We start from the raw sequence: 22,187 nt of genomic DNA on the forward strand, positions 1-22,187 counted from the left end.
GCATACATAAGTTTTAATCTAGCAAAGTGCCATGAGTTTGCAGATGCAAGCAGCAGAGGTAGCAGGGAAGACTTGCCACTCACTGACTGATAGAAACAACTTGGAACGTTCACTGAGACCTCTCCGTATTTTATCGTATTACCCAGTATGAAGAAATCTCATAATCTGCTGAGCACATCATATACAGTAGTAACTAAAAATTAACTTCTTTTCATAATCTAGGTACCAGTATCTATTGGCACGTGACTTACTGAATCAATGTCCTCAGAAGAAGTTCCCATAATTACAGTACATCCAAACGTCTGTAAGTGAGATGTAAGAATTCTCTCCAGAAGAGGGTGATTCAATACATGGTGATGAACACGAGGTGTTGGCACAAGGCCACATGACTTCAACGATAACATCATGTAGCACACATTCAACATCCATCCGTTCACTTGATCACTGGCTTCAAATGTAGAATTTGAGGTTAAACACTGCAACAATAACATTAAGTAATAAGTCTCTTGTATGTTAGAAACTACTGCACATATTTTGCAAATATTGAGACCGCAATTGAACACTTCACAAGACATAAAACATTAAATTATGGTTAATTTTTATAGTTCGAAATTAATAGTAATTTTGATGAGTAATAATTTATGAGTGTTATCTTTCATCTCATTACGATAAATAATTTAAGTTTGAAAATATTCAATGAATTTTTCTCCATGACTGCAGATATTTCCATTACTTCCCGTTAGTTCTCTTATTCTAGCACAAAATGTTTCAATATCCGGTAATTTCATCACTCTATAATTTTATTACTCTAGGTTTCACTTTTACTTAAGTAAAATAAAATCTTTCTTTATTCTTAACTTCTACAATAAACTGTCTACCCTTTATTAATCAGATGTAAATTTAATATTAATTGTAATTATATTCTTAATATTGTAGTTGTAATCCCCTGGTAGAGGGGAAGAGAGGACCTGATGGCCTTACCTCTACCAGGTTAAATAAATATATATACTACTATACTACTACATTTTGTTTTATTTCAGTAGGTTATTTTATGATGCTTTATCAACATCTTAGGTTATTTAGCGTCTGAATGAGATGGTGATAATGCCGGTGAAATGAGTCCAGGGTCCAGCGCCGAAAGTTACCCTGCGGTTGGTCATTTTGGGTTGAGGGAAAACCCCAGAAAAAAGCTCAACCAGGTAACTTACCCCAACCGGGAATCGAACCCGGGCCACCTGGTTTCGCGGCCAGACGTGCTGTTACTCCACAGGTGTGGACTATACTACTTCATGTAGTAAGAGATTATGCAAAAAAATTCAACCAAACAGCACCATTATTTACATAAAAAACTACAATAAGTATCTCGGTCACAAATTAAAAAATTCTTTAAACACATTATAAGCATTAGACAACATCTCTGTGTAACTATGTTGCCATAATTGAACTCTGAATTATTTGTGTCTGTTACATTTAATATATACTCTATGTGTATGTATAATATATACACTGTGACATTTGGCAAATGGTGAATTTTTATACATAATTTCCCCATTACCATAATACAATAAAATAGTTCAAATTAAAAGAAGAAAAAAAATTTCTTGTATTTCTATCTGTGACAAAGTTTATTTAACTTGTCAAAATATTAAATTAAATGCAGACATGCATACTAAAACTAGTTCTCTTATATAAAATTAATTTCCTTAATTGCTGATATCAAATAAATGCCACTAAATAGACAATGTTGTTAGTACAAGGCATTCAAGATAGCAAAAGAGCAAAATAATTTTAAAGAGGAAGCTCTAAGTATAGGCCTACAAGAGAACAACATAAAAGTGTCAAATAAATTACTGGAATATGTCTGTAGCACAAGTGTCCTATTTATACATGGGATTCTTACACAAAATAACCGACTCTTTTTTAGACTGTTTTCATAATTAGTAGAAAACTTGGTAATTCTGGAGGTCAACCACTCCACGATTTTCGAACTTTTTTTCACAAACGATGATTTTATGCTCGATTTTGATAATACAAAAAATTTCGGAAACACATAATTTCAACTGTAACCTCACCTAACCTCAACTAATCCTAACTAACCCAAGCAAAGCAAAACTAAACTAACCAGTGTTTCCTCAATTCTAGGACCTGTTAACTTAATTTCTACAACAATTAATATAAAACCAGAACGAATTTCCTTATTCAAAAATTAAATTCAACAAAATTAATAAGGAACAGTTTATTCCTCGTCCAACCATTCATTCCAGTCCATAACCTAAATTACTCAGACTGCCACCAAGCAGTAAACATACATCACATACCAACAAACGTAATATTATGCTACCATGCAAAACTATGTAGGCCTACAACTTCAAAAATCTGAAACATGTAAAACCATAGTCCGCACGCAAAAAATCTACGCATATAAATTAAAAACATTTAATACAGAATTATATATGCTTAGAACTTCTAAAATCCATGGAGAAGTTTTCCTCCAGAATTAATGAAAACTTTTACTTATTTTCAGAAGACGTTTGTCATTACCCACGAATTTACAAGAAGGAATAGTAATAAAAGACATTCTTCTCAATGAAATTAACGTCAGAAAATGCATTATAACTTGTTAACAGTGTTAACATACCATAATCTAAACTTCTTATCCCTCAACAAGTAATTTTCCCAACATTTATTGTATATAACATTAAAGTATTTATTTCACTGCATTGTATCACTGCAATATCGTAAAATGGGTAAGCATAACCATTTTTCAAATACAGTAAAACCCCGGTTAACCGAAACAGTGGAGTAAATATACATACCATATTTTTTGGACCTAACACTAACCTTTTCTTAAAAAAAATATTGTCTAAAATATAACTGCATCTTATGTTCTGAAAGTCTGTCAATACATGCAACTAGTCTTGTTCTCACCTCACAGTTAAGCTACAACTAGAGATAAGGATGAATGCCCTTTAAGGAATGTAATACGCAGAAAAATCTGCTTTCCATACTTTCAGTTCACTTGTTTTATGTTTGCAGGGGCAAGTAGTTGTACGCCGCTTTCGTCAAGTGAAAGTTATTCTTTGTTTATGTACTGTAAACTGGGGTAAACTTGACCATAAGAAAAAAAAAAAAAATTAAATCATATCAGATGGACTGAATATATTTTTTAAAGTTCATTATTTTTTTTTCCATTTCTTAAGTACATTTTTGTAATTCTTAGTCACAATTAGGGCTGATATCATGATTTACACTTTTTTTTTCGTGGTCAAGTTTACCCAGTTTATATCTTTTTGTTCCACTTACACCCTAACCCAAAAATTGTGGAATTAGTTACAGCCGAATAAGAGGTGACAACTGATGTCACTTCTGTGATGCCTTACAATTCATTAGGAAAAGCAATGAACAGATCAGCTAATATAATCATCAGATTTGTGATATAGTTGCTCGTAAGCATTGCAAGAAAAACAATAGGCCCACTGCTGACTACTACGTGCAAAATAATCTTCATATGTAGGGTATATGTACAAGCTAATAAAGTGCATGCTTTTGCTGTATATTGTAACATCTTCCTTTTACTACAAATGATGGTACCCATGGATTATCCAAAAGAACATATTTTCTAAAATGACTCTGCCCCCTTTAGTTCGGATAATGGGGTTCTACTGTATTATTTAAAATTAATATTTAATGACTTAATAATATTTAAATAATTTTAGTACTTCCATGTACTAATAACACAGCATGGTGCGATTAAGTTAACTACACCCCAGCAGTCAATTCTACCCCATTCTAAGGTAAGTACACACAAAAGTTTTAAGACACAGACAGAGCGATCAAGAAATTCTATGCAGCTACATTAGTTCTAGTAACCCAGTAGAAAGTTGGCACTTATGAATTCATCATTGTTTGACAGCCTCACACACCCAAAGTCCTTCAAGACCAACAGCCTTACACCCCAGCATACCTTTCGACAGCAGCAAGGGTTGCAGAAAATTTGTTACTTCATATCAGTCTGTGTAAAATGTTCTCTATCAACGAAAGTGTGTTTGTAATGGAGAATGTTTTTCGAGAAGGTGGAAATTACATGGTGAAAGTGAAACAAAAATTCGTTGAAAGATTTCCAAAATCGAGACCACCACATTAGGATACCGGATAATGTCCTTGATTTAATTAATTTATCGAGAAAGGTTTGGTGTACTATGTTGGGAAGAGTGATAGACTGAATGCTTTAATTGAAACAGGCTGATATTTCAGATAGGATGCTTAAAAGTAACACGAAATTAGTAAGGAAATTGACACAACAAGCCAATATTTCTTATGGTTCCACATACAAAGCCCCGAAAAAAGAATTCAATTTATATCCATATAAAGTGTCAGCCGTATATGACTTAAAATCTACAGACCACGAGCAAAAAATTCACTGTTGTACATGGTTCCAGAAATTTACTATGTGCCATGGAACTGATGTGTTAGATGGAACATCTCTTTTTACTGATAAAGTTTGGTTCCATCTATCAGGTTACATTAATTCTCAAATTTGGTCCTGTGAAAACCCCATGCTTTTCAGGAAACCATGTTACATCTAGACAAATTGAAGTATGGTGTGCGAAATCTCATTCTCGAATTATCGGACCAATTTTTTTTTTTTTTTTTTTTTTTTTTTTTACCTCAGTTAATTCTGATATTTACTGCTCGGAAATTGTATTTGCTTTCTTTGGGAAGATGAATGAAATTGAGTTGAATGGTGGATTTTTTCAACAAGATAATACCACAGCCAATAAATATCAACAATCAATGCAACTATTAGGAGATGTTTTTGGGGAGAGAATAATTTCTCAAGGGCTTTGGCTTCTGTAATCCCCTGAACTGACCCCATCCAATTATTTCTTTTGGAGAGCTGTTAGACATACAGTCTACAGAAGCTATCCTAAGACAATTGACAAGTTTAAAATTGCAATAACGAGTTGCATGAAATCTTTGAAGAGAAAAACTTTTATTGAAGTGTTGAAAAATATATTGAAACAATACAATTTACGAGAATGCCTTAGAGAAAATGGTATACATTTGCAAGGTCTTCTGTGATTAGGTGAGTTTCATATTGTTTATTTACTTTTTTATTTCTTATCTTATACTGATTTTATTTTGTTGTTTATTTCATTATTCATAAATATATTTATTTTATATTATTGTAATTTTTTTTTCAATTGCATTACCACATGAAGGACCAAATGTATTTACGTACTTGGCATTCAGTCGAGTAATATGTACCATAAACAGAACAAAAATTGACAGCCTATACCAATTTCAGACCGACATAAAGGTGGAAAGTTGCTGTAAAAGTGGGGGCTAGTGGAGAGGTGCAGGCAGGCATGTTCGCTACAATATTATTTATTTCTATTTGTTTGGTCATCTGGTGAATGTTACTTATGTCCCACCCACTATAGGAGACATAGGCCAGTTTTACACTAATCCTAAACATCTTGACGAGATAATAAAAACCTAAAGTAACCTAAGTGCGTCGGTGTCTATTCCAAAATCGGCGGAAGTCGCTCAACGCTCCTTTAACCAATATTCGTTCAGTGGGCGGTGGATACTCTACATTGACCGGTCATCCTTTATTTCATATTTAATAAATTGTATGCACCTAGCACAATTACTTTACTAGCAAAATATTGTCTAACCATAAGTTCAGTGGCCACTGTTGCCACTTGAATTCTTTTTACTAGCAAAATATTGTCTAATCATATGCTTAGCGGCCAGTGCCATCACTTGAATTCTCGTGTCGGCTACACAAGCACTGCAGAGCGATTTCTCGATCGCCCTGTACTTTCACTTATATGACAAAATGTATACTGTCATTTTTAGAAGAAAGAATCAGTAATGTAATGTAATGTATGAATGTAGCAACAAAAGAAGCCTTACAGTCGTAAACATTGAAAAATGAATTCAGTTTCATAATGAAAGTATCTTTAAGCTATCAAACCAATTAGTTACTCACGCTTCCTTACATAATGTGTGAATTACCTTCAGAAGAATAACATGCAAGCGAGCCGCCATGCGTTGAAGCCAGTGCCGGCACAGCTGACGAAGGTGCAGGAAGTAATTGTAGTGTTGATAGCTCACCATCAAGGCAAGAGAAAACGGAGTGTTTACCTCATGATTCTGCAACTGGAATACTAGAGACTGGGCAATTAAATCTAACTCTGGAACAACGAACACACTGTTGTTTCTTTCTCCTGGAATTGTTGCTGAATCAGCATAGCTTGGCGAGAAAACAGAGCTCAAACCAGAATAATTCACTGTATGACCTGTCACGTATTTCACAGCCTTTGCTAGGCAAGAGTTCAACGCAGTTCGGTATGGTATGCTTCTTATACTCGTACTCTTAATATCTGCATTATCTTGTAACCATACATGAACTGTTTGTGGACCAATGATATCATCCCATTTAGAAAGTACAATAGCAGATATTATATTCTCTTCCACAGAAGGCAAAATATAAGATATATTTGAACTAGCACCGTGAACTTGTGGTAAATTAAAATCAGACTTTCCTAACGAGAATGATGGATCTACTTTCACTTCTTCTAAACATTTGCTATAGTCGGAGTCTGTCATAGTATCTGTATGCAATCTGTCACTTTCAGAAGAATCAACGTGTATTAAGTGTCTAACTTCCTCTCTAACAGACCTAGCAATATTTGCACTCATAGCAATGGATCTCACTGTAGGTACATTTATATCTGAGTGTGATTCTGTGTTACAGATATCGTCACCATCCATCATGACTGCAGTCTCTGATCTTGAAACTAAGTTTTCTATATTGCACTGAAGTGAAATTCTATTAGAGTTTCGAATGGATTCCGTCATAACAACCATATTGGAATCTATTTCACAATTATGTACTTCTAAAATAAAATCACACTACGAAAATGCAAAATCTTCAAATTAATGTAAGTAAATACAATTTTATTCCTAAAATTTATATCCGTAGTGTTGCTATCTCCATTCCAAACATATTTTTGTGTCTCACACCTTCGATGAAATGACAGAAACTTGTTAATTCCCATACTAAAACCCAGTTAGCTAGTAAATCCAAAAATGCTACAAACCACAGGTCATTTTCCATTAAATCTGGCACTGCCAGAAAAATAACTCCCAAACCACAGATAGTTACTATTAAGGCAATGTACAACCCTGTCATTCCTAAAAGAATCATGGCTGATCGTCTTCCAGTGGGGCAAGAAACTCTTCATTTCCAGCTCTCTACAATGGTAAATATTCAATCTCATAAAAGCATTTCTGATAATATTTCTTAAATATTAAAACTGACGTCAGTAATTTTCCAACATCACCACACAACTGACTGGCAGCATCCTTGACTCAGATTTAATTTATCACATCTTTCTTGAATAACAAATTTACTTCAACGAAATGAAATTATAAACAGCAGCAGACTATAAATTACTTATGTTATTGATACTGGAATTATCACAGACGTTTTAAGCATTCTTCATCCTACAGAGTTTGCAAACGTTCGTCATCCTATAAAAAAAGGAAATGAAATGTGGTAGAAAAACATACACAAATTATTATGAGACGAAATTTGGAACAACGTGTAACATAATTCATACGTACAATATTTCCTAGAGACGTAGCCACAGCAACACAAATTCTTCCATTTTCAAAGAATTCAACCTACAATTGAATGTTCTATATAAAGGTAAAAGAACGTAGGAAGGAACTCCGTACTTTGTACTCTGTAACGATAAAAATGTTTGTTAAACAATTTACCATAATATAACAAAACAAATTGAGCACCTTGCTGTCGACTTGCGGGCACATTGAACACTTTAATAGTACCAACCGTTCGAAATTTCCTTTAATATGCAACCATATCCCACCCATCGAAGGGATTGGTAAATCACATGATAACATGTGTCTCCATCTTCCGGGAATTTCCAGAGCTATAAACAAAAGTAGTCGCCCGGGATCAGAGAGTACATGTAGTATGATTCTCGTGTACTATAAAAAAAATACTTTCCTTCAAGACAGAAATGAATGCATGATCATGAATGGTAAATAATAAAACGGAATAAAATATTTATATGTTCCCTATGTACTTAATTATATTTGCAAAACTATTCTGAAGGAAATACGATGGAATGGGAGGGGCAAAGAAATTATGACATTGTGTGTAAATAGACATTGATTGTGTGATCAGTGTGTGCAAAACTAAAATTTGAGATGGCACAAAACAATGAAATCGCTGGGATGGATTTACATTTCCATGAAAAAAAAAAAAAATTAAATGAATTCAAGATGACAGTTCATAACCACACATACTACCGGTACCATTGTAACTCAGTGAAATCGGTAGTTTGAATCCAAAGACAAAATTCAGATAATAAGATTAAAACTATTTGGGATATTACTAAAAATGAAACTAATCGATATTCAAAGAGTGAAAATATTACTTGCATTAAAATCAATGATAGTAAAATAGATAACCCAAAATCAATTGCAAATCATTTTAACGACTTCTATATAAATATTATTCAGAACTTAAACATTCAAGATTGTGCAGAAGATGCTGCACTTGGTTACCTAACTGATGCATTTAACACTGAGTTTTTAGGTCTCAAATTTATTCCCACTACCGCAGCAGAAATCATGCATGTGATAAAACAACTAAAAACAAAATATTCCTCTGGATATGATGAAATTCCAAGTAAAGTTCTGAAAGCTTGTTCTGAAATATTATCCCCTCCGTTAGCTATCTATGCAATTTGTCAATGCAATGTGGTATTTTTCCAGAAAGACTCAAATATTCAATAGTAAAACCAATATACAAAAAGGGAGATAAATGTACTATTGCTAATTACAGACCCATATCATTATTAACAACATTTTCAAAAGTGTTTGAGAAAGTTATGTATAATAGATTATATCATTACCTGGAGTCCAACAATATACTAGTTTTAGAACAGTTTGGATTTAGAAAACAAAAATCGACAGAGAATGCTGCTTTTAGTTTGGTGGATGAAATACTAAATTCATTAAATTCGAAACTACATGTAGGTGGGATTTTTTGTGACTTGGCTAAAGCATTTGATTGTGTAGACCATAGTATATTAGTAAAAAAATTGAAGTTTTATGGTATTAAAGATGAGATGTTGGGTTGGTTTACATCGTACTTATCAAATAGAAAACAAAAAGTAGAAATGAATGTACCAAATAGTCATAAAGTTACTTATTCAGAATTTAGAAATATTAAACATGGTGTTCCGCAGGGGTCAATTTTAGGTCCATTGTTGTTTCTAGTTTATATTAATGATTTAGCCTTGACCATAAACAATTCATCCCATGTAATTTTATTTGCAGATGATACAAGTGTAATTATTTCAAGCAAACAATACGATCATTTTATAAACACTTCTAATACAGTGCTGAATCTAATGAATGAATGGTTCCATGCAAATAAACTAGCACTTAATGTTGATAAAACCAGTGCAGTCAAATTTAGTACACACAATAGTGCTCACGTTTCCTACAGTATTCGATTAAATGGAACTCATCTCAAAGAATCTATAAGCACAAAGTTTCTTGGTTTAGAATTGGATAATCACTTGAACTGGAAAACGCATATAGAATGTATTACTCGTAAATTGAGCTCTGCCTGTTATGCATTAAGATCCTTATCTACTATTGGTGATATAAACTTACTTAAAATGTCATACTTTGCATATTTTCACTCTGTAATGAAATATGGATTAATATTCTGGGGTAACTCGTCTGAAGCTAAACACGTTTTTGTTTTACAAAAGAAAGCTATAAGAATAATGGCCGGTGTGCATAAAAGGACCTCATGTAAAAATATTTTCCGAAACTTAGAAATCTTGACTTTACCTTGTGAATACATTCTTTCCCTAATGATGCTGTATATTAAGAACCAAGATAAATTCAGTACTAATCAAGACATTCATCATTTTAATACAAGACATAAATCAGATCTTCATCTACCCTCTGTTAGTCTAAGCTGTTTTAAAAAAGGAGTTCGCTATTCATGTATAACAGTCTTCAATGCACTGCCTAATTATCTTAAAGATTTGAAGAACAACGAGAAAAGGTTCAGAAAAGAATTAACCAAATTTCTACATATTCATACCTTCTACACAATTGATGAATTGTTTATGCTTGTGAATTGAATTATTCTACTTAAATGACATGTACAATTTTATATAGCTCAACTAAAATATGTTTTTATATTGACTTAATCTGTTTACTATGTATTGTATTTTTTGTTTAGCATAACTGATGAATTGTATGTACTGTAAATTGAATAGTATACTGTATAGGTCAACTGATGAATTGTTTAAGCTTATAAATTGAATAAATCTACTTCATATGAATTGTATAGCTTAACGAAAATAAGTTTGTAAATTGAACTAATTTGATTGTATATGTTTGTATAGTTTGGCTGATCAATTGTATATGTTCTTAAAATGATTACTAGTCTGTGTAGCTCTACTGATGAATTGTATATAGACCTACTGTAAATTGAATGGTAATATGTATAGCTCAACTGATGAATTGTTTATGATTATAAATTGAATTAATCTACTTGATATTAATTGCACAAATTTGTATAGCTTAATGAAAGTATGCTACTTTGTATTGTATATATTTGTATAGTTTTGGCCGATGAATTGTATATGCTTTAAATTGAATAGTAATCTATATAGCTCTACTGATAAATTGTTTGTGTTTGTAATTTGAAGTAGTTTGCATGATATGTATTATCAATTTCTGTATATCACAACTGGTTGAATTGTTTATGCCTTAAATTTAATTAAATAGTTTTGTATTATAATATAGCTCAACTTATGAATGATCGTTTGCGTTTGTAAATTTAATAATCTGATTGGCTATGTATTGTATACTTTTAGTAGAGCCATCGATGTAGCTCAGTCGGCAGACTCGCTGGGCTGTTGATCCGGAGCTGCGTTCGGGCTTGGGTTGGATCCCCCTTTGGACTTTGGTTTCTTCGGAGGTTTTCCCCAGCCGTGGGACTGAAGCCGGATGGTCTATGGCGAGTCCTTGGCATCAACCCCTTTGATTTGATTACCTGGTTGGGTTTTTCCGAGGTTTCCCCCACCGAAAAGGCAAATGCCAGGTAATATTTTGGCGAATCCTCGGACCTCATCTCATCTCACTACATCTTGCCAAAATGTAAAAAAAATGTAAAAAAATTGTAGAAAATTGTAAAAATTGTAGAAAATTACTAAACTGTAGAACTATAAAAATTTGTAAAAATTGTAATTGTAATATTGTAAAATGTTGACTTGTTCCACATCTTAAAGCTTCATTGCTCATGTAAGATCTATGGAATAAAATAAATGAATGAATGAATGAATTTCGTGAGTAAGATAAAGATATACACGCCATAAGGTCGCTTGGGAGGCATGGAGGTAGAGCTCCATGCTTTGTTGACCTCGGCACTAGAATGTGATGTGATCAGCACCAATCTCCAACTGCCTTTTATCCCTAAGAAAAACCCAGTATTTAATTTTATAGGCGGCTGAGTAAGTCTCAGGGCTGTTCTGGAAGTTTGGCAACGAAAAAATCTCGCCACTTCCCAGGGTCGAATCCCGGACCTTCCTTAGCGAGTTGCTCTATTATCTTAGCTACCTGGCAGTCATATTGCGTGGGAGAAACATACATTCAATCTTTTCCAACTGTCATAAACAAAATACATCTTTCACAAATACGTAGGCTATAGGATATAAATTACTTTGTAAAACTATCAAAATTAAATTTTTGTACCGTACCCTACTTGAATATACAGTTAGTTATACAAAGAGTTCCTATGAAGTGGTCCCATTCCAACCTCTATCTAACAATATCTGTTGATGGGTGGCAAGTGATCATATGCCAGCCTACAGACTAGTCCATGCACGCTTCCCTAAGCAGACCGATCCCACTCCACCTCTTATGGCTTAGCTACCTTGGGACAGGCATTCCACACTACAGTCATTAAGCCAGCGAAACATTACTACCTGGGACCGGCTGTGTAGGAACTCTCAGTATATTTCATATAAAAATATTTAAATTTAGTCGTGCAACATTACAGTCTTTTTTTTTTCATTTATAAAAGTATAAAATTTGATATCAAAATAATCAGACAGTATTAAAAACACATTAGAATTAAAGTTAATTAAAATTCGTTTGTGGTCACTATACAAATAAAAAAAATAATGCCTAATACTCAAAACTGCCTATTTAGGGAGATGACCATTTTGTTTATATTTCAGATAGCATGAAAAACAGGAAGTATTTAACCATTTAAATAAGGAAATATAATCTTAAAAGAACACAATTCGTTAAATGAAATAATGCTTTATATTATCAATAATGTTATTCAACATCCTTCTTGTCAAACTCTTTATGTCAGTAGTAACGAAAATGTTTAATGTACCGGTAGCTTAGTAAATATATGATTGCATGAAAAGAATAGATATTTTGTGATGCATCTCAAATTTCTTCAAAAGCAGACATAATGTAATTTAGTCACAGTATTTAAGGGAACCCGTATGTTAAAATTGACCAAAATATGCATTTTTAGATTTTTACTTAATATTATTCCTTATTCAATTCTGAACAGATTGATATATACATTATTAGCGGTAGGACCTTTTTGAATGTCTTTTTATGACTTTAAATGGATGAGTGTGCGTGGGTATTTAAATGCATGCTAGCGTCACGCCCACTTCTGTAGTTCGTTCGACAGCAGGCTGTTTCTATCATAGACAAATAAATAGAAAGACCCCCAACTCAATGCATTACCTTCGACACGCTATTGACGCGACGTCGAGACACTTGGCGGCAAAACATCGGAACTAAATCTCGTTACACATAGCGGCAGAATGCAGAACTACATCCCTTGTTACACGGCCCGATCGGTATTACAGGTATCCGTTATGCCAACATTAGAGCACGATCGGTACTGCAGATACCTATTATACCAACACATACTGGTATTTTTCATATCGCCAAAGGAGTGTGTAATGGTTTATCAGTTTAAATAACATGTTTAACCACAATATTTATATCACATTTTTGTTTTAACATGTGAATATAAATATAATGGTTGAACATGAAACTGAAAACCATTAACACACACCGTCATTTAACCCTTTTATTAAATTAATTTATCAAATTTGACTAATAAAAGTTTTTGCATCTTCTAGATCAAATATGTAATTGAGATACAGGATGCGAATAGGATAGGATACTTCTCTCCAAAACACCTTAAGCACTATTTTTAAATAATGTTATGTATCATGTATTGGAAGATAAAAACAAAGATTGACTTTGGAATACTGATTTCGAAGTTATTATTGGTCAGTTATATAATTATAATTCGCTCTTAAATTTTTATGACAAACATTAGCTTGAAAATAGTCATAAGATGTTTTGCTGTGACATAGTACAATGCACGTTCATAAACATTTATAAAACACCACTTTATTTGTTTTACACCGTCAGAGCTGAACATCTATTTTTAAAAGTAACTGCCATTAGTTTAATATATGGATATTAAAAATCTAAGTAATCAATAATCACCACTGATAAAGAATACAAAGAAAACTATTTGTCTACAACAGACATAAAATTAACTTAGACTTTTAATAAAAACACCATTAAGAAATACAAGTAAAAAAATTATTTTTCATTCTCTGATGTATAGTTGATTCAAAACACTGAACATATTAGAAAAAGTGCAATACAATTTATTAGAGATAAGTCTATACTTCGCAACATTTCCTAATTTTGAGCTTTGATACTGAGTGTTTGATTTGATTGTGGCCCCATTGCTCAAAATATGTTGTTGTTGTATTCTAATGCCAGGGGTTTGACAAAGTCATTTGACCTCTTGCACTCCAATATTTTTCGAAGATATTATCATGGCCAGCCACTGAAGCACAGATTTTGAGGTGTTCCGAATCCATTTCTTGGTTTGAGTTAGGGGACTGATATATTCCAATTCTATGGAGGTGTTTGTTTGGCCAGACAGTCATGGCCTGTTGCCAATCTAAATGCAGCTACAGACGATTTTAGTGGTAAATCGGGAATTAACAGTGGATTATGATGCAGAGTGTTCCATTTTTTCCCTTGAGATTTGTGTTATCAAATTTTGTTTGTTGAAGTCTAAGTATGTAGATTTAATAAATCTTTTCACAGAGTAATACGTAGATTTAGTAACAGGTCTGTAAGTAGCAGTGCTGCCCTTCTTTGCTAAAGCATCAGCATTTTCGTTTCCCAGGATTCCACAATGGGATGGTATCCACTGGAATACAATTCTTTTATTGAGTGATATTAATTGAGAGAGCATTTTAGTTATTTCTGCTGTTTGAGATGAAAGTATGTATTTAGAGACTATTGATAGAACAGCTGCTTTGGAGTCTGACAATATAACTGCATTCTTAAATTTATTGATGTGGCATAGAAGATTCCTGAGACTTTTACTTATTACAATGATTTCTCCGTCAAAACTTGTTGTTCCACATCCAAGAGATGTATAAAGTGAGAAGAGACAAAATATTGTACCATATTTACTCTCTTCTTAGCTGATGTTATACGACAAGCATTCCATTATAAAAAATTTAGTTGCTTCTGTACCATTAAAGTAGTCCCGCCCAGAAATCCGATTGGGGGACTATTTTGCTGCATAGAATTGGAATATATCAGTCTCCTAACTGTCCATTGTGCTACTCAAACCAAGAAATGGATTCGGAACACCTCAAAATCTGTGCTTCAGTGGCTGACCATGACAATAATTTTGAAAAATACTGGAGTGCAAGAGGTCAAATGACTTTATTGTCAAATGCCTGGCATTAGAAAACATCAACATATTTACTCTGGTCATGATAATATCTTTGAAAAATATTGGAGTGCAAGAGGTCAAATGACTTTATTGTCAAACGCCTGACATTAGAAAACAACAACATATTTACTCTCTAAAAATTCTAAATAATGCACCCAAATCTCACCAGTTGCAGAAGCTGCAGATTCGTATCGCTGCCACTAGACTCCCTCCTATGCCCTATAGATGACACAACTGAAATGCTCAATGTACTAGTAATTATTATTTGTATTTATATTACTATGTGATGTTAACTTAGGGTCTTAAAGATCGTTAGATTCATCATTGCCCTATATATTACAAAAATTATATTGCTCATAATGTAGAAGTCAAGTACTCTACTTTTTTTTTTCAGATGAATGAATGAATTCCCCTTATTTTCCTTCAATTAACTGAAGAAATCAACACATTAAACGAAATGAGATAACAATGATAATAATAATAATAATAATTCATTTTAGTACCGAGGTCATGGAAAGCATGGGGCTCTACCTCCATGCCCCCCAAATGCCTTCTTGGCATGTTACGGGGATACCTTTACCTTTTACCTTTAATAATAATAATAATAATAATAATAATAATAATAATAATAATAATAATAATGATGATGAATGAAGTCCATTACCATACACTTGTCAACAAAATTAAACACAATTTTGTTAAAAGATAAAGACAACGAATGAAGCAATTATGTTAGGTGGTGAAAAAGGTTAATGTAAGTAGGCTGGTGATGAAGTGGGTCGTAGTTCTTGAGTGGGATACCAAGCATCCCTTGATGGAATGGCCCCTCTTAGTAAGTTATATCTGAAGTCACCGTTATACTGATTACTGCAAAAATGGCTTGCACATATATAGGCCCTTCTGTAAGGATGAGGATTTTCTGCCACAGCTGCCCACATGTGGTACCTGTTACAATCAAAATTCTATTATTTTCTTAAAAAAATACACAAACCAGGGTTGGTATTAATTTAAATTAATGATTTAATCATGATGTAAATAAAATAATTTTCATTTTATTTACATCAAATAATTGTTACTACTTAAATCACAGATTAAAATTATATGCACCTAACATGATTAAGATGAGAAATTAACTTCCTGAAAAAAAATATATAAACGTTTTTACATATGACTGTTCTGCTGCTTCTTAAAACTATTAGCAATATATATGAGTAGCAAACTTGCATCTCTGCAATGAACAAAATATTTTCTATGGTGAAATATATTTTTCTTCCTATGAATTCATATAAAATTTCACCACAGAAAAATCTTTGTTTATTACAGACATATAATTCTAGCATTTTCTGAAGAAATGGACAGGTTTTGAATGTTTGCTTCTCATATGTCTTTTCCCAACTCCTAATTAAGAAGCAACAGAACACATGGTACAGGTAGTCAAGTAGAGCCTACTTTCCTACTTTCGGAATCACCACCTAATTAAAGCACAGTATGATGCTGAGGATTGAAATGAATAGTTGTAGCTCATAACAATATTCAAAGTAAAAGTTGCACAATGCCAAATAGACTACGTATATATTCTGAATACACACAATGCTAAGCTCTTCTGATAAATTTATTTGTAAATATTAATCTCCCTAAATAGTTGAATTCTTTTCTAATGAATAACAAACTGAGCATAATATCTTGCCTAAGTCTAAGCTAATTATTATTATCATTAAGTGCAGGTTATTAGTGCTGTAACTCTTCATGTATTAATAAGGAGGCCTATGTGTAAACATAGTAAATTATTTTTGAAGAGATGTTGTTAATTACTTAAAATAACACATTAACAAATTACACAATTATGTAGGAACTAATGCACAAATTAGGTTTAAATGAATTACAAAAGAAGGCAAAAACTCATTTTAATAAACAAATATGAATTTGACAAATAATTCTCACTTAAATTAAAAAATCACTACAGTTTACCAACCCTGACTATTTACTGATGATATATAAGGATATCTTTGCATTGAGCTTATGCCAATTCCATTGCTTACCTTTTAAGCTGTGCTGCATTACTTGGCGCAGGAAACAGGAATAACCAGGTCTTCTCATTACTAACCCATTTCTGACAGTACACTGCAGCACATTCACAGTGTAAAACTCCGCCATTTGTCTTTCTATTAACTGAAACAAACCAGCAGTAGCCTAGTATCATATAGTGCATTAATAACACTACATTTCATAGAACAATTGAAGGATTGCAGTATAATCAACGTTTGTGAAATATTCCTGGAAGAATTCTATCCAAGAGTCTATAAAAATAATAAATATCTCCGGCAATTTAACTCTTTTTATTTTATCAAAATTATTCCAGTAAAGGTACTACTGTTAACTGTAAAGTCAAATTTCTAAAATATAGCTTTTCGGGAACAACACTTCTTTACTATTGCGTTACCAAGCTAAGGTACCCCCGCCATCCTTTGGTAACGCAACTGTAAAGAATTACACCGAGAACAACATATTTAGTCATATCAGATTCTGTCCCACGAATTTTAAGATGTCTGACCAACTTAACTTAGCTATATACAAAAATAAGATGTTCGTTCATACCCAAAGTGTATATTAACTCTGTTAGCTTACCTTTAAAGCTCTTGGCGTAATTGTAGTTAGGCCTAATACACAGAAATCATTTCATCATGTGGTAGTGGTAGAAGGAAGGTAATCGCGTTCTGAAGTTTATCCCTGACAACAATTACAGATCTCAGTTTAATAAACGTTTAAGATATGATGGAAGAATTCAGTTTAAATTAGAAAACATGACGGTGCAGTTAAGCTGCATCTACACGGTTCAGTTTTTCATGCTCGTACGCACGCAGTCTGGGAAGAATATTGTGAATTTTATTAGTAACAACAATGTAATTTATTCGTCACAACAATAATTCCTTTCTACAATTCGCCTTAAACGCTCTCGGCAACAATTGGATCTTCACTCAACACCGTATTCGTTATAGCACTCCACCGACGACAATGACAGTTTACTTGGATTATTACGCACAACAATGAACTGTTAATCTTAACTAATATTTACAAAGCACTATTTACAAATCAGAACTACCAGTTCTCAGTTCACAGTTCTTCTATCTCAGTCACTCGAGTTCACAGTATCTCGAACCACAGACCTTCAGAGACAGTTCACTGTACTCGAACTCGGGTCCCTCCAACTGCGGTCCACTGCACTCGAACTCAGGTCCCTCCAACTGCGGTCCACTGCACTCGAACTCAGGCCTTCGGATGCTGACGCAGATGCGGACGCACACTCGAGTCGAACTCTGGCTTGCTTGCTCTGGCTTACTCACTGACGGAATAACTGAAAACTCTGACTCTCGTTCGCTGGCGCCTGCTCTTTTATAGCAAAATCATAGTTGCGAGAACCTTCTACAGGTGTGTAGAGAATTATCTCAATATCTCTACATCGACAGACGTCTGGAATATTCGGGAAGGTCGTTCCACATTCACTGCGTTAAAATAGCAGCTGCGCGCGCAGACTCGTCGCGTTGTCGTAATACACCCTCTCTCTTCTCTTCACCGCGCGACGTCACTCAATGTTCCGTGGAGCCTGTGCGATCTGCTTTCTTGCGGGACGCTGGTCGTGAGTTCGATTCTCACGTCGCTGTCACATTGCCCCCTCCTTAGGGCTGCTCGTCCCGGGCAGTCCCTTGGTAGGCGGCTAATCGGTCCAGATGCACCACCATCATCTTCCCTCGAGGTTGTCGCTGGATCCGGTACACCACGTCGTTGATCCGGGTCACCACGCGGTATGGTCCATCCCAGGCACGCTGCAGCTTTGGTGATTTCCCTTTGGTCCTGGTAGGTCGATACAGCCACACCAGGTCGCCCTCCTGGAATCCTGCAGAGTTGGCCAATCTGTCGTAGCGCACCTTCATCCTATCGCTGGCCATCTTGAGGTGCTCTCTGGCCAGTTGGTGAATTCCATTCAACTTCTCGGTGAGTTCTGCCACATAGTCAGTCGCTGGCTGGTCGGCGCTGGGTGGCGTGCCAAACAGCAGATCACAGGGCAGGCGCAGCTCTCTCCCGAAGACCATGTTTGCCGGTGTCATCCCTGTTTTATCGTGGACCGAAGCTCTGTAGGCCAAGAGGAACAGTGGGACTCTGGCATCCCAGTCTCGTTGATGGTTGGACACCACCTTCCGCAGATGCTCTTCCAAGGTTTTGATGTAGCGTTCCACCATACCATCGGACTGTGGGTGGAGGGGAGTGGTCCTGGTTTTATGCACCCCCAGACGCTCGAACAATTCTCCCATCAGGTTGGATTCGAAGTTGCGCCCCTGATCGCTATGCAATTCCCGGGGCACCCCGAATCGGCAGATGAAGTTGTCAAGGAGCGCGTCGGCCACCGTCGAAGCCTCTTGGTTGGGAATCGCGTACACCTCTGGCCATTTTGTGAAGTAATCCATGGCGACTAGCAGGTAGCGGTTCCCGCGATCCGTGACCGGGAACGGTCCAGCAACGTCGATGGCGATCCTCTCAAAAGGAGCTCCCACGTTGTACTGCTGCATGGCTCCCCAGCTGCGGGTCCTTGGTCCGCGACTGGCTGCACAGGTGTCGCATCTTCGGCACCATTGTTCCGTGTCGGTTCTCTGATGCAACCAATAGAACCTCTGCCTTAACTTGTCCAGCGTCCTGTTGGCTCCCAGGTGGCCTCCAGTCACTCCAGCATGAGTCTCCTCCAGCACTTCCTTCACCTTGCTCCTGGGCAGGACAAGTTGTTCTATGCGGGTCCTTCCATCGGCCGACTCCCAAATCCTCTTCAGGATACCGTCCTTGACAGTGAAGGATTCCCACTGGGCCCAGTAGCTCTTGTAAGTGGTGCTACGGTTGGCGATATCGGCCCATACTGGTCTCTGGCCGGACTCCACATCACGTAGTAGCTGTCCAATGTTTGGGTCCTCCAGCTGCTCCCTCCTTATGGCGGCGTTATCCCATCCTGGGCTCGGCTGGGCGGCAATTGCTCGGACTGCGTGGGCGCCATCCCGCTCTTCTACTTTCAGGCAGTGTTTGCAGCCATCCGGGCACGGACGTCGTGACAGGGCATCAGCGTTGGAATGTTTCTTCCCTTGTCGGTGTTCAGAGGTGAAGTTGTACTCCTGCAGACGTTGAACCCAACGGGCGGTCTGCCCCTCCAGATTCTTGAAGCCCAATAGCCAGGTGAGTGCAGAATGGTCTGTCCTCAGATGGAATTCCTGGCCATACAAATATTTGTGGAAGTGCTTCAGGGCTTCCACAATGGCAAGAAGTTCTCTACGCGTCACACAGTAGTTTCTCTCAGCCTTGGATAGTGTTCGGCTGAAGTAGGCAATCACCCTCTCTTGCCCGTCCTGTTCCTGAGAGAGTACTCCGCCGATGCCTACGTTGCTAGCGTCCGTGTCGAGCGTGAATTTCCTTCCAGGGATGGGATATCCCAGTACAGGAGCAGTGCAGAGCGCCTCTTTCAGCGACTGGAAGGATGACTCCGCCTCGTCTGTCCACTGGAATTGTCGTTTCTCCTCGGTCAGCTGGGTTAGAGGCTTAGCGATGTTGACGTACCCAGCTACGAACCTTCTGTAATAAGTGCAGAGGCCGAGAGAGCGGCGCAGCTCCTGCTTGTCCCTCGGTCTCGGCCATCCTCTGACGGCTTGTAGCTTCTCCGGGTCCGTGGCCACTCCGTTGGTCCCTACTACGTGTCCCAAGTAGTTGACCTTCTTCTGGAATAGATGACATTTCTTCGGGTTCAACTTCAGTCTGGCTTGTCGCAGTCTCTCGAACACTTTCCTCAGGTTCAACAGCTGTTCGCCGAAAGTCTTGCCCACCACGATGACGTCATCAAGGTACAGCAAACAGGTGTCGTATGTCAGGCCTCTCATTACAGACTCCATTAGTCTCTGGAATGTAGCCGGGGCGTTGCAGAGGCCGAACGGCATAACGGTGAACTGCCATAGTCCTTGGCCTGTAGAGAATGCCGTTTTCTCCTTATCCTCCGGATGTAGCGCCACCTGCCAGTATCCTGACTTGAGATCCAACGTCGAGAACCACTCTGCTCCGGCCAGGGTGTCCAAGGTGTCGTCAATTCGTGGAAGGGGAAAGCATTCTTTCCTGGTGACGTCATTCAGTCTTCTGTAGTCCACGCAGAAACGCAGGTCCCCATTCTTCTTCTTCACCAGCACCACAGGTGATGACCAAGGGCTGTCGGATTCCTCGATGACCCCTCTTGCTTTCATGCCCTCCAGTTGGCTGTCAATCTCCCTCTGTTTAGCTAGAGGGACGCGTCGAGGAGGTTGTCTGATTGGGCGAGCATTTCCGGTGTCAATGCGGTGCTGAATTTTCTCCGTTCTCCCGTAGTCGTTTTCAGACAGACTGAACACGTCCTGAAACTCTGTCAGTAGATCGTGGACTTGTCTTCTTTCTCTTTTGCTCAGATTCGCCGGCAATTCTCGCGCCAGCTCTTTCAGTGATGGGTCTAAATCTGGACGTGGTCGGTGACACTCCTCGTTTTCTGCCAGCGACGTCACAGACACCACCGGCTCGACGTTACCTAGTACAGTTCCACTAGGCACCTCCTTGTCCCTATTGGTGACATTCAGGACCCTCACCGGTACCACCTTCTGATTCGGGAGTAGGGATCTGGCCACATAAACCCCATCTATCGGAGTTGTTTGCGAATCGAGGAGCAGGTTTCTCTTAGGTTGTCCGTCCAGTCTTGCCGTCACCACCATCTCGCAGCCTGCTGGGATTGTCACTTGACTCTCCAAGGTGAGTCTGCTGGCCATGGGTTGGTCTTCGACGTCCCTCAGGAACACTTCATCCTGACCAAAACGGAGGATACGGCGCCGGACGTCCACCGTTGCATCGAAGATCCGCATGGCGTCGAGTCCCAGGATGACGTCTTCAGTGATGTTGGCGACGAACACCCACATCTCCAGTCTCCTCTTTCCCAAGGTCAAGTCCAGGAAAACCTCTCTTTGGATGGGCAGGTTCTCGCCTGAGGCAGTACGTAGCTCATACCGGCGCAGCGGCGTCCTCCCAGGTAGTCCACGCACGACTTCCGGTCTGGCGATAGTGAGCGACGCCCCGGTGTCTACCAGTACTCTGCATGGGCGGCCTCTTATCCATCCGTCAGCAATCAGCCCATCGTCGCATCTTCTGTTAACCGTCTTCAAGATCAGCCGAGGGGATGGTGATGACGGCGCCGACGTGCCCCTCATCGCATCGGCCCCTTTTAGTTTTCCTGTTTGTGACCAGATCGGTCACAGTCCCTCCT

At 37.2% G+C, this 22,187-nt stretch overlaps 1 protein-coding gene and 1 long non-coding RNA gene across 6 annotated transcripts in view; both read right to left on the reverse strand.

Moving 5' to 3' along the window:
• LOC138708018 (guanine nucleotide exchange factor C9orf72 homolog) overlaps positions 1-7,894 on the reverse strand; it is an 89,233-nt gene extending 81,339 nt beyond the window's left edge. For 2 of the 5 annotated variants that reach the window (XR_011334532.1, XM_069838126.1), the window contains exons 1-3: positions 7,639-7,890; positions 6,025-7,545; positions 252-476 (exon numbers count right to left, since the gene is read on the reverse strand). Coding sequence is in view for 2 of the 5 variants with exons in the window: in XM_069838126.1 (XP_069694227.1) it covers positions 252-476; positions 6,025-6,879 (1,080 nt within the window). In the remaining 3 variants the exon portion in view is untranslated. Of the gene's footprint in view, positions 1-251; positions 477-6,024; positions 7,546-7,638 lie in introns of all 5 variants that reach the window. The other 3 variants (XR_011334534.1, XR_011334533.1, XM_069838125.1) reach the window with 3 other exon arrangements.
• Positions 7,895-13,507: 5,613 nt separating this feature from the next.
• LOC138708019 (uncharacterized) lies at positions 13,508-17,617 on the reverse strand. The gene is made up of 3 exons (XR_011334535.1): positions 17,513-17,617; positions 16,927-17,056; positions 13,508-15,832 (listed from the first exon to the last, which is right to left on the reverse strand). It is a non-coding gene; the product is annotated as an uncharacterized lncRNA (long non-coding RNA).
• Between the last annotated feature and the right edge of the window lie 4,570 nt (positions 17,618-22,187).

This window comes from Periplaneta americana, chromosome 10, assembly GCF_040183065.1.
Source record: "Periplaneta americana isolate PAMFEO1 chromosome 10, P.americana_PAMFEO1_priV1, whole genome shotgun sequence".
In the NCBI taxonomy this organism is placed as follows: Eukaryota; Metazoa; Arthropoda; class Insecta; order Blattodea; family Blattidae; genus Periplaneta; species Periplaneta americana.